At 35.1% G+C, this 13,011-nt stretch overlaps 1 protein-coding gene across 1 annotated transcript in view; it reads left to right on the top strand.

Moving 5' to 3' along the window:
* The first annotated feature begins 248 nt into the window (after nucleotides 1–248).
* LOC137648384 (uncharacterized) overlaps nucleotides 249–13,011 on the top strand; it is a 13,735-nt gene continuing 972 nt past the window's right edge. Inside the window, exons 1-6 of the mRNA XM_068381312.1 lie at nucleotides 249–707; nucleotides 854–1,360; nucleotides 2,529–2,601; nucleotides 5,857–6,005; nucleotides 6,893–7,019; nucleotides 9,144–9,277. Coding sequence (XP_068237413.1) covers nucleotides 446–707; nucleotides 854–1,360; nucleotides 2,529–2,601; nucleotides 5,857–6,005; nucleotides 6,893–7,019; nucleotides 9,144–9,277 — 1,252 coding nt within the window. The 5' untranslated portion in view covers nucleotides 249–445. The remainder of the gene's footprint in view (nucleotides 708–853; nucleotides 1,361–2,528; nucleotides 2,602–5,856; nucleotides 6,006–6,892; nucleotides 7,020–9,143; nucleotides 9,278–13,011) is intronic.

Raw genomic sequence — 13,011 nt, 5'->3', positions numbered from 1 at the left:
GTTATATTGATGTAAAGGAATGATATTACGGTCACCAACCCGTAAAAGATAATAATAAACTAAGTAAAATTACGGTCGCCTGTATTTTACTGAAATACTGCTGAGAATAGTAGTTTTTTTTTTTTTTTTTTTTTTTTTTTTTTTTTTTTTTTTTTTTTTTTCTGACAGTGTACCATATCTCAACGAATGTGTTTTGCTAATAGTTGTCTACCAATATCGTTCAATAGGCCACTGAGTAGTGTTGATGAGTGACAACACTACCGTAGTACCATATTTAAAAAAAAAAAGAAAATACAGTACAGTACTGTTTTGAAACACCATTTCTGTGAACTGCTTAATCAAGAGCGCTCTTTGGCAATATGCAACGCAGTGTATTAACAGTGTACTATAATTATTTTCTTTCATGGCATCATGCGAATGCTAGAAAACGCCCATATCTCAACGAATGTGTTTTGTTTCTACCACAGGCTGTCCCAACAGTAAATGCTTGAACTACTACAATGGCTGGTGGGCGAACCCATGCACTGCTCCAGCGCGGACGATGTTCTACTGCGCAGCGGGTGATGTTTATTGCTGCACTTCCGCTTGTAGGATAACGGCGAATTGCGTGGGCAAGGGCGGATTTTGTATCAGTAATCCGAACAAATGCGTCGGAACTGTCTTTTCCAGTCTCTGCAAAGGAATAAGCTGCTATTGCTGCGTGCCCCGTAAGTTTTGATCAACTATTCACTGTCTTTTCCAGTCTCTGCAAAGGAATAAGCTGCTATTGCTGTTAAAACTATATAACTTGTGAAGATATCATTTTAGTGATTTATGAGATGGTTGTGAACCTAATAAACGATTTTTTTCCCAGCACAATCTACAACCACAGCGTCTACTACTACAACCTCACCGATGTCCACCACTACAACAACACCAATGTCTACTACAACAACAACACCAATGTCTACTACAACAACTACGCCAATGCCTACTACAACAACAACACCAATGTCCACGACTACAACAACACCAATGTCTACTACAACAACTACCCCAATGCCTACTACAACAACAACACCAATGCCTACTACAACAACAACACCAATGTCCACGACTACAACAACACCAATGGCTACCACTACAACAACACCAATGTCCACGACCACAACACCAGTGTCTACTACTACAACAACACCAATGTCCACGACCACAACACCAGTGTCTACTACTACAACAACACCAATGTCCACGACCACAACACCAGTGTCTACTACTACAACAACACCAATATCCTCGACTACAACAACGACAGGTCCTAGTTGCATTGGCCCTACGATACCCGGGACAGTCTGCCCATTAACTGGAGGACCGGGAGTCAGTAAGTTAAGCTTGTCACGAAGTTCAATTTCGCGTAAGATAACGACTCTAATCCCTTATTTTCGTTAATAGATTAGATATTTATAAAGTGTAGCATGTCAAATGAATTCTCTTTATCAACGGAACAGTCAAGTTAGATTGAAGACATCCAGTAAAGTGTATATCTTACAGAGGTATTTGTTGACCGAACGATCCGCTTTCAGCACCTTAAGAAATAGATCTCTGTTCGAGGCTAGAGAGAGAGGTGAATGGCAGGTTCATCCTTGCCAAGATTCTTGGGCAGGATGTGTTTTACTATGTATAAATAGATTTATTTCATAAGCAGGTCTTCTGAAAGCTATTTAAGTTTTAAAAGGACACCATTTTTTAACAGCCTCTAGACTTTTTGAGGCAAAAGAAAAGACAGTATCCTCTAGAGCTACAAAGGTTGCTTGCTTCCTACCAAAAGCAAAAGGCTGAGTGTTAGTGAACTCTGCTTTCTTTAGCTCCTTCACCAATAAGGTTTGAGTCTTACTTGGTTTTAAATTGAATTTCCTTTTATTAATTATCTATAACAAATAATATTGCCGTTAATGACCTTCGATATCAGTGAACTTAAGGCGATCAATCGTGGAAACTAAGTATTAAGAACAGTGTGATACCTGCTCGAATGTTAGGTTAGGTTAGGTTGGGGGTAATCTAGTGAAAACAATTAAGATTCACAGGACATTAACTTCTTTTTATTTTATACCAAAATGGTCAATTCATCATTTGTTATAATTGTAGTCGCTAATTTTGCAAGTTGATTACTCAGATTGTTGAAAAGGAAACGTGGAATTTTTTCTTATAGTAAGCGTAATCATCTTAAGTATTTTTTTTTTTTTTACCTCAGACATTACGCTATAAAGTTTATTTCCGGATATAGTTCTTTAAATGGAATGCCTGTAGTAAAAAAATTTATATATTTTCAGATATTATTGAATCCACTTATAAAGAAATTACTGGTGAAATCTATACGGATTAAGTGATATTCACAATTACATATCAAAGACAGCACTTTTAAAAGAAATGTTGTTACTTGATTTCACTAATTAGTGTATTCACTTTAGTTTACTCTAAAAAGACGTTATTCCTAATTCTATTGTTGTTATTATTGTTGTTATTATTGTTGTTATTATCAATCACCACAGATTGTAATTGCCCAAGAAGCTGCAAGGAATATGGTTCTCCCTTCACTGGCTTTGTCGAAATCTGTCCAATAAGGTAAAAATTGTTCAAAATTTTGTTCAAAGTTTGTTCAAATTCGTCTGTATTATTATCATTATTATTATTACTAGCCAAGCTACAACCCTAGTTGGAAAAGCAAGATGCTATAAGCCCAAGGGCTCCAACAGGGAAAAATAGCCCAGTGAGGAAAGGAAATAAGGAAATAGATAAATGATGAGAATAAATTAACAATATATCATTCTAAAAACAGTAACAGCGTCAAAACAGATGTGTTCTATATAAACTATTAAGAACGTCAAAAACAGATATGTCCTATATAAACTATCAACAACGTCAAAAACAGATATGTCATATATAAACAATAAAAATACTCATGTCAGCCTGGTCAACATAAAAACATTTGTTCCAACTTTGAACTTTTGAAGTTCTACTGATTCAACTACCCGATTAGGAAGATAGGCTCTGGTACATTAATATCTAGAACTTACTAGTTATCCTCTATAACTTCCTAATTCTAGTTTCATATCCCTGATTTGTTAACTAGATTCTGTTCTACAACTTATTTGATACCCTGATTTTTGCTTATAAATTATTTGGTATTCAAATTTTCGCTATATTTTATCTATCCAAATTTTTCTCTAAGCGTTATTTGGTAGCGAAATATATCACCACAACTTATTTGGTACCAGATACAACTTATACAACTTATTTGGTCGCTAGGTACAATTTCTTAATTCATTAATTAGCCTCATTATAATCTATAACATATATGTTAGGCAGATTTTTCTTTATAACTTATTCGTCCCAAGATTTTTCTCTACAACTTATTTTATAATTTTTTTTTCTACAATTTATTTCATCACAAGATTTTTCTCTACAACACGCTTCTTAGAATAAAATTTTGACGAGTAAGAGCTAACAGTATATCACCTAGCTGGCCTTTCATTGCCACCCATTTTCTACCCTTACTAATTTCTTGTTTTAAACGATAGTAGCATCTTCATTATTTAAACTGTCTGACTTTAATGTGACTTTTTGCATGGCATAAGCTAGAATAATGTTCAGTGATTCTTTTAATGTGACTTTTTGCATGGCATCAACTAGAATAATATCCAAGTGATTCTTTTAATGTGACTTTTTGCATGGCTTCATCTAGAATAATGTCCAGTGATTCTTTCCGTGCGACTTTTTGCATAGCATCAGCTAGAATAATGTCCAGTGATTCTTTTTATGCAACTTTTTGCACAGCATCAGCTAGAATAATGTCCAATTATTCTTTTTATGCAACTTTTTGCACAGCATCAGCTAGAATAATGTCCAATGATTCTTTCTCTCTCCTTTTCAGTATATCACACATCAGCTAGAATAATGTCCAGTGATTCTTTTAATGTGACTTTTTGCATGGCTTCATCTAGAATAATGTCCAGTGATTCTTTCCGTGCGACTTTTTGCATAGCATCAGCTAGAATAATGTCCAATTATTCTTTTTATGCAACTTTTTGCACAGCATCAGCTAGAATAATGTCCAATGATTCTTTCTCTCTCCTTTTCAGTATATCACACATCAGCTAGAATAATGTCCAGTGATTCTTTTAATGTGACTTTTTACATGGCTTCATCTAGAATAATGTCCAGTGATTCTTTCCGTGCGACTTTTTACATAGCATCAGCTAGAATAATGTCCAGTGATTCTTTTTATGCGACTTTTTGCATAGCATCAGCTAGACTAATGTCCAATGATTCTTTTTATGCAACTTTTTGCATAGCATCAGCTAGAATAATGTCCAGTGATTCTTTTTATGCGACTTTTTCCATGGCATCAGCTAGAATAATGTCCAGTGATTCTTTTTATGCGACTTTTTGCATGGCATCAGCTAGAATAATGTCCACTGATTCATTTTATGCGACTTTTTGCATGGCATCAGCTAGAATAATGTCCAGTGATTCTTTTTATGCGACTTTTTACATAGCATCAGCTAGAATAATGTCCAATTATTCTTTTTATACGACCTTTTGCATAGCATCAGCTAGAATAATGTCCAGTGATTCTTTTTATGCAACTTTTTGCATGGCATCAGCTAGAATAATGTCCAATTATTCATTTTATACGACCTTTTGCATAGCATCAGCTAGAATAATGTTCACTGATTCATTTTATGCGACTTTTTGCATGGCATCAGCTAGAATAATGTCCAGTGATTCTTTTTATGCGACTTTTTGCATGGCATCAGCTAGAATAATGTCCAATTATTCTTTTTATACGACCTTTTGCATAGCATCAGCTAGAATAATGTTCACTGATTCATTTTATGCGACTTTTTGCATAGCATCAGCTAGAATAATGTCCAGTGATTCTTTTTATGCGACTTTTTGCATGGCATCAGCTAGAATAATGTCCACTGATTCATTTTATGCGACTTTTTGCATGGCATCAGCTAGAATAATGTCCAGTGATTCTTTTTATGCGACTTTTTACATAGCATCAGCTAGAATAATGTCCAGTGATTCTTTTTATGCGACTTTTTGCATGGCATCAGCTAGAATAATGTCCAATTATTCTTTTTATACGACCTTTTGCATAGCATCAGCTAGAATAATGTCCACTGATTCATTTTATGCGACTTTTTGCATGGCATCAGCTAGAATAATGTCCAGTGATTCTTTTTATGCGACTTTTTGCATGGCATCAGCTAGAATAATGTCCACTGATTCATTTTATGCGACTTTTTGCATGGCATCAGCTAGAATAATGTCCAATTATTCTTTTTATGCGACTTTTTACATAGCATCAGCTAGAATAATGTCCAGTGATTCTTTTTATGCAACTTTTTGCATGGCATCAGCTAGAATAATGTCCACTGATTCATTTTATGCGACTTTTTGCATGGCATCAGCTAGAATAATGTCCACTGATTCTTTTTATGCGACTTTTTCCATGGCATCATCTAGAATAATGTCCAGTGATTCTTTTTATGCGACTTTTTACATAGCATCAGCTAGAATAATGTCCAGTGATTCTTTTTATGCGACTTTTTGCATGGCATCAGCTAGAATAATGTCCAGTGATTCTTTTTATGCGACTTTTAGCATGGCATCAGCTAGAATAATGTCCAGTGATTCTTTTTATGCGACTTTTTACATAGCATCAGCTAGAATAATGTCCAGTGATTCTTTTTATGCGACTTTTTGCATGGCATCAGCTAGAATAATGTCCAGTGATTCTTTTTATGCGACTTTTTCCATGGCATCATCTAGAATAATGTCCACTGATTCTTTATCTCTCCTTTTCAGTACCTGTCCCCCTGTGCAAGTGAAATGCATAGGTGAATGGACCGTATTCTTATGCAGAATCAAGGCTGCGATACCTCAGTGCAATTTCACCAGAGACTGGGACGAGTACAAACTGGGCTTTGGATCATATGTTGGAGAATATTGGCTTGGTAATTATTGCCCCGTGTGAGAGAAAATGAATGTGCTGAGCTGGCATATCAGAGGAAATCAGATATACAAGATAAATGAGAGAGAGAGAGAGAGAGAGAGAGAGAGAGAGAGAGAGAGAGAGAGAGAGAGAGAGAGAGATAAACTTTTTATATGTAAATGTATTTAGACGTTAATGATCAGCAATTCTAAAGACGTAATAAACCCCACCATATCATCCAATGTATTTGTTAATAAGATATATTTTACGCTTCAATGTAACGATTACCTTTTCCTTCAGTATTTGAAACAATGTTCGTAAGGTAAACAAAAATTTCTGTGACGTTTGGAAGTTTTAAAGGTCACTCATGAGTGACAAGGACAAGGGTCAGGACAATGTCATACAGTATAAGGCCTGTATATGATCAGTGATCAAATGCCATCTCTACCCAAGATGAGACAAGACAGGGAGGGATTATCAGCCATCTATACTGTTTCTTATGTATGAATATCACACAAATATTCCATGCATATGTAGATTAAAGGTTCTAAAGGGACAGTGGCAATGTTCTAGCTAGCAGGACAATATCCCAGAGACTGACTATATATGCATATATTGTTGTGATAGAAATTTATCACAAATTTATATCACAATCATCATCATGAGTCCCCTTGCGTCAATAGGCGTAGGAGATGATGATGAGGATGATTGTTAGAAATTTATCACAAATTTCTATCACGATCATCATCATCAGAGGCCCTTTGCGTCAATAGGTGCACAAGGAGATGATGATGATTATTGTGATAGAATGTTATAAATGCTGTCTGAGCAAAGATCTGGAAATCGTTTTTAACGTTATTAATGGTGTCTGAGCAAAGATCTGGCAGTAACATTATGCTTTCGTTACAGGTAATGCATATCTCCATGCATTGACTGGAAGCACACCACACCAATTCAGGATGCACGGGACACATCCTGATGGAAGCGAGAGGACGTTGGTGTATTCGATGTTCAGCGTTGGCAGTGAAAGCACTAAGTATTATTTCAGTTCTCTTGCTTGAGGGTACACATGGGCACACTACTCTATTTATTTCTCTCCCTGACAACACTGACAACACTAGATTACCAAACAGCTTTTCTTCTCTCCAGGGGTTAACTACTGCACTGTCATTGTTCAGTGGCCACTTTCCTCTATGTGAGGTAGAAGAGACTCTTTAGCTATTATAAGCTGCTCTTCTAGGAGAAGGACACTCCAAAATCAAACTATTATTCTCTAGTCTTAGGTAGTGCCATAGCCTCTGTACCATGGTCTTCCACTGTCTTGGGTTAGAGTTCTCTTTGCTTAAGGGTACACTCGGGCACATTGTTCTATGTTATTTCTCTTTCTCTTGTTTTGTTAAAGTTTTATAGTTTATATACGAGATATTTTTCAATGTTACTATTCTTAAAATATTTTATTTTTCCTTATTTCCTTTCCTCACTGGGGTATTTTTCCAGTTAGAGCTACTGGCTTATAGCATTCTGCTTTTTCCAACTAGGGTTGTAGCTTAATAATAATAATAATAATAATAATAATAATAATAATAATAATAGCAACATGCTATAAGCCCAAGGGCTCCAACAGGGAAAATAGCCCAGTGAGGAAAAGAAATAAGAAATTAAATAAATTATATGAGAAAAATCAACTATAAGATATTTTAAAAACAGTAGCAACATCAAAATAGATAAACTGTAGTTGGAGAACAAGATACACCTTAATAATTCTTTGCAAATAATTACACAATGATATTTATACTGTTTTCGCCTTAAATTTTAAATAATCGAATATTTATTTAAATTCCTTCTTTCAAATAAATGTCATTTGACAAAGCATCCATGCACAAAAAAAAGAGATAAATTTTATTAGAATTGATTTCAAAATTTTAAATTTTAAATCCTTAAAATGGAATGTGTGAAACTAATGTGATTACACTGTTAAAAATTAGCTGTAAAAAATCCTGGAATAAATGTTGCCAGGCATTTACCTTTTTAAAAGCGGATATATTGGTTACTGTGGCCTGATTGGTAACGTCTCTGGCTGGTGTTTGCCAGTCGGGGGTTCGAGTCCCGCTCAGACTCGTTAGTGCCATTAATGTCTGCAACCTTACCATCCTAGTGAGCTAAGGTTGGCGGGTTGGGGGAGCCTATAGGTCTATCTGCTGAGTCATCAGCAGCCACTGCCTGGCCCTCCCTGATCCTAGCTTGGGTGGAGAGGAGGCTTGGGCGCTGATCATATAATATATGGTCAGTCTCTAGGGCATTGTCCTCATTGCTAGGGCAATGTCACTGTCCCTTGCCTCTGTAATTCATGAGCGACCTTTAAACCTTTAAAGGAGTGATATTACATTAAAAAAACTGAATAATGGGAGGTTCTGATAGCATATATAATGCTTAACAATTTGGCATTTGTTCTCACTACACAGTTAGAAATTTGTCGTAAAAAACGAGAATTGCCTGGCAACATTTATTCCAGGATTTTCATGGTTTCAAGAACGGATATATTGATGTAAAGGAGTGATATTACGGTCACCAACCTGTAAAGAAATAATAACAAAGAAGGGTAAAAATTACAGTCGCCTGTGTTTTACTTGAATACAGCTGAGAACAGTATAGTTTTCCTTTAGAAGTTTAGAGGATAATAACAAAGTGGGGTAAATATTATTGTCGCCTGTAATTTACTGAAATACGACTGAAAACAGTATATTTTTCCTGTAAAGGATAATAACAAAGTAGGGTAAAAAATTACAGCCACCTGTATTTTATTGAAATACGGCTGAGAACAGTATATTTTTCTTGTACAGGATGATAACAAAGTAGGGTAGATATTACAGTCGTCTGTATTTTACTGAAATACGGCTGAGAACCGTATATTTTTTACGGAAAATTTCCGATTAAAATTTGAGGTAAAGGAGTGATATTTCGGTCACCAATCTGTAAAAGATAATAACAAAGTAGGGTAAATATTACAGTCACCTGTGTTTTACTGAAATACGACTGAGAACAGTATATCTTTACGGAGAATTTCCGATTAGAATTAAAGTTTTTTTTTTTTTTTTTTTTTTTTTTCCTTAAGTGTACACTTGGTTTCTAAAAGATACTCCTTGTATTTCTTTCCATGCAGCTACAGACTTAGTATATCAGGCTTCGACACAGCAGGGAGCGTTGGTATCGATCTATTCGTAACTCCACCGGCGGCGAATTGGATTCTAGATGGGATGTCTTTCTCCACATACGACATGGATAATGATAATAAGGGTAAGGCAGGGATAATGATAAAAAGGGTAAGGCAGGGATAATGATAAAAAGAGTAAGGCAAGGATAATGATAATAACGGTAAGGCATGGATAATGATAATAAGAGTAAGGCAGGGATAATGATAATAAGGGTAAGACAGGAATAGTGATAATAAGAGTAAGGCAGGGATAATGATAATAATGGTAAGGCAGGGATAATGACAAAAAGGGTAAAGCAGGGATAATGATAATAAGGCCAATAATAACAAGAGTAAGGCAGGGATATTGATAAAAAGGGTAAGGCAGGGATAATGATAATAAGGGTAAGGCAGGGATATTGATAAAAATGGTAAGGCAGGGATAATGATAAAAAGGGTAAAGCAGGGATAATGATAATAATGGTAAGGCAGGGATAATGACAAAAAGGGTAAAGCAGGGATAATGATAATAAGGCCAATAATAACAAGAGTAAGGCAGGGATATTGATAAAAAGGGTAAGGCAGGGATAATGATAATAAGGGTAAGGCAGGGATATTGATAAAAATGGTAAGGCAGGGATAATGATAGAAAGGGTAAGGCCGGGATAATGATAAAAAAGGTAAGGCATGGATAATGATAAAAAGGTTAAGGCAGGGATAATGATGATAAGGGTAAGGAGGGGATAATGATATTAACAGTAAGACAGAGATAATGATAATAAGGATAAGGCATGATTAATCATAATAAGAGTAAGGCATGGATAATGATATTAAGGGTAAGGCAGGGATAATGATATTAAGGGTTAGGCAGGGATAATGATAATAAAGGTAAGGCAGGGATAATGATATAAAGGGTAAGGCAGGGATAATGATAAAAAGGGTAAGGCAGAGATAATGATAAAAAGGGTAAGGCAGGGATAATGATAATAAGGGTAAGGCAGGGATAATGATAAACAGCGTAAGGCAGGGATAATGATGATACGGGTAAGGCAGGGATAATGATAATATGGGTAAGGCAGGGATAATGATAAAAAGAGTAAGGCAGGGATAATGATGATAAGGGTAAGGCAGGGATAATGATAAAAAGGGTAAGGCAGGGATAATGATAAAAAGGGCAAGGCAGGGATAATGATAAAAAGGGTAAGACAGGGATAATGATAATAAAGGTAAGGCAGGGATAATGATAATAAGGGTAAGGCAGGAATAATGATAATAAGGGTAAGGCAGGGATAATGACGATAAGGGTAAAGCAGGGATAATGATAAAAAGGGTAACGCAGGGATAATGATAAAAAGGGTAAGGCAGGGATAATGATAAAAAGGGTAAAGCAGGGATAATGATAATAAGGGTAAGGCAGGGATAATGATAAAAAGGGTAAGGCAGGGATAATGATAAAAAGGGTAAGGCAGGGATATTGATAACAATGGTAACACAGGGATAATGATAAAAAGGGTAAGGCAGGGATAATGATAATAAGGGTAATGCAGGGATAATGATAAAAAGGGTAAGGCCTGGATAATGATAATAAGGGTTAGGCAGGGATAATAATAATAAGGGTAATGCAGGGATACTGATAAAAAGGGTAAGGCAGGAATAATGATGATAAGGGTAAGGCAGGGATAATGACGATAAGGGTAAGGCAGGGATAATGATAAAAAGGGTTAAGCAGGGATAATGATAAAAAGGGTAAGGCAGGGATAATGATAAAAAGGGTAAGGCAGGGATAATGATAAAAAGGGTAAGGCAGGGATAATGATAAAAAGGGTAAAGCAGGGATAATGATAATAAGGGTAAGGCAGGGATAATGATAAAAAGGGTAAGGCAGGGATAATGATAATAAGGGTTAGGCAGGGATAGTGATAAAAAGGGTAAGGCAGGGATAATGATAAAAAGGGTAAAGCAGGGATAATGATAATAAGGGTAAGGCAGGGATAATGATAAAAAGGGTAAGGCGGGGATAATGATAAAAAGGGTAAGGCAGGGATATTGATAACAATAGTAAGACAGGGATAATGATAAAAAGGGTAAGGCAGGGATAATGATAATAAGGGTAAGGCAGGGATAATGATGATAAGGGTAAAGCAGGGATAATGATAATAAGGGTTAGGCAGGGATATTGATAATAAGGGTAAGGCAGGGATAATGATAAAAAGGGTAAGGCAGGGATAATGATAAAAACGGTAAGGCAGGGATAAAGATAATATGGGTAAGGCAGGGATAATGATAAAAAGGGTAAGGCAGGGATAATGATAATAAGGTTAAGGCAGGGACAGTGATAAAAAGGGTATGGCAGGGATAATGATAAAAAGGGTAACGCAAAGATAATGATAATAAGGGTAAGACAACGATAGTGATAAAAAGGGTAAGGCAGGGGTAATGATAATAAGGGTAAGGCAGGGATAATGATAATAAGGGTAAAGCAGGGATAATGATAGAAAGGGTAAGGCAAAGATAATGATAATAAGGGTGAGGTCAAGTGTGATCTCTTCAACTTAAAATTCAGTTACAATTTAAATAGAAGAAAAAAAAACGTTCAAATATGCAAATTGACAATTTCATCAGAAGAAAGAGGTTTTGAGTATCCCGTTATGTCTTTGCTAAGGAATCAACTTTATTACTTTCATTATTTTCAGTATATATACATATATATGTATATATATGTATATATATACTATATATATATATGATATATATATACTGTATATATATATATATATATATATATATATATATATATTATAGTGTATATATATGTATATATATATGTATATATATATATATATATATATATATATATATATATATATATATATATATATATATATACATATATATATATATATATATATATATATATATATATATATACATATATATATATATATATAAACACTATATATATATACAAATAAATATATATATATATATATATATATATATATATATACATGTATATATACTATACCAGCTTCTGGATAACGCAATAGTCCATTTGAATTTCGTATTTCAAGAAATAGTAACATTATGGAATTTTACTGTTTTAGAGATGGCTACAGAATGACAGAAAAGATAAAAGGTATGAGAAATAGCTTAGACTGTCAATGGAATACACGAATGTCATCATATGAAAGATTGGCAGATTCAGGGTTCCTAGCGGAAACGCTGTCAGTTATGAGGTCAGAATTTTATTAGAACACGAAGTCTCTGTATGTTCTACTTGGTGACATTTGATAGAGTAGGCCTAACCCATTTTTGAGCTGTGAGTCAGAATTCTATTAGAACACGAAGTCTCTCTGTATGATCTACTTAATGAAATTTGATAGAGTAGGCCTAACCCAATTTTGAGCTGTGGGTCAGAATTCTATTAGGACACGAAGTCTCTCTGTATATTGTACTTTATGAAATTTGATAGGGTAGGCCTAACCCAATTTTTAGCTGTGGGTCAGAATTCTATTAGAACACGAAGTCTCTGTATGTTCTACTTAATGAAATTTGATAGAGTAGGCCTAACCCATTTTTGATCGAAGTCGCAAATGCTGCACCACAACAGACTATATTTAGATCAACCGGGCTTTTCTAAAAACTGGACTCATTAGAAGAATATCCTGAACGTGCTATCTGCTTCCTTAAGGCTCTAAGCCCCAAATGTTGCCTGTTAAGAATTTATATTAGACATCTAAATATCTACTGCTATGGTACCGTCTGTATCTCTGTGACAATAGCTGTTGAAGATCTGTTACTGAGGCAACAGCAAAGGCTCTACCAACTGTTACAGTCG

Source organism: Palaemon carinicauda, chromosome 10, assembly GCF_036898095.1.
Source record: "Palaemon carinicauda isolate YSFRI2023 chromosome 10, ASM3689809v2, whole genome shotgun sequence".
NCBI lineage: Eukaryota > Metazoa > Arthropoda > Malacostraca > Decapoda > Palaemonidae > Palaemon > Palaemon carinicauda.
This window is presented reverse-complemented; position numbering and strand designations above follow the sequence as displayed.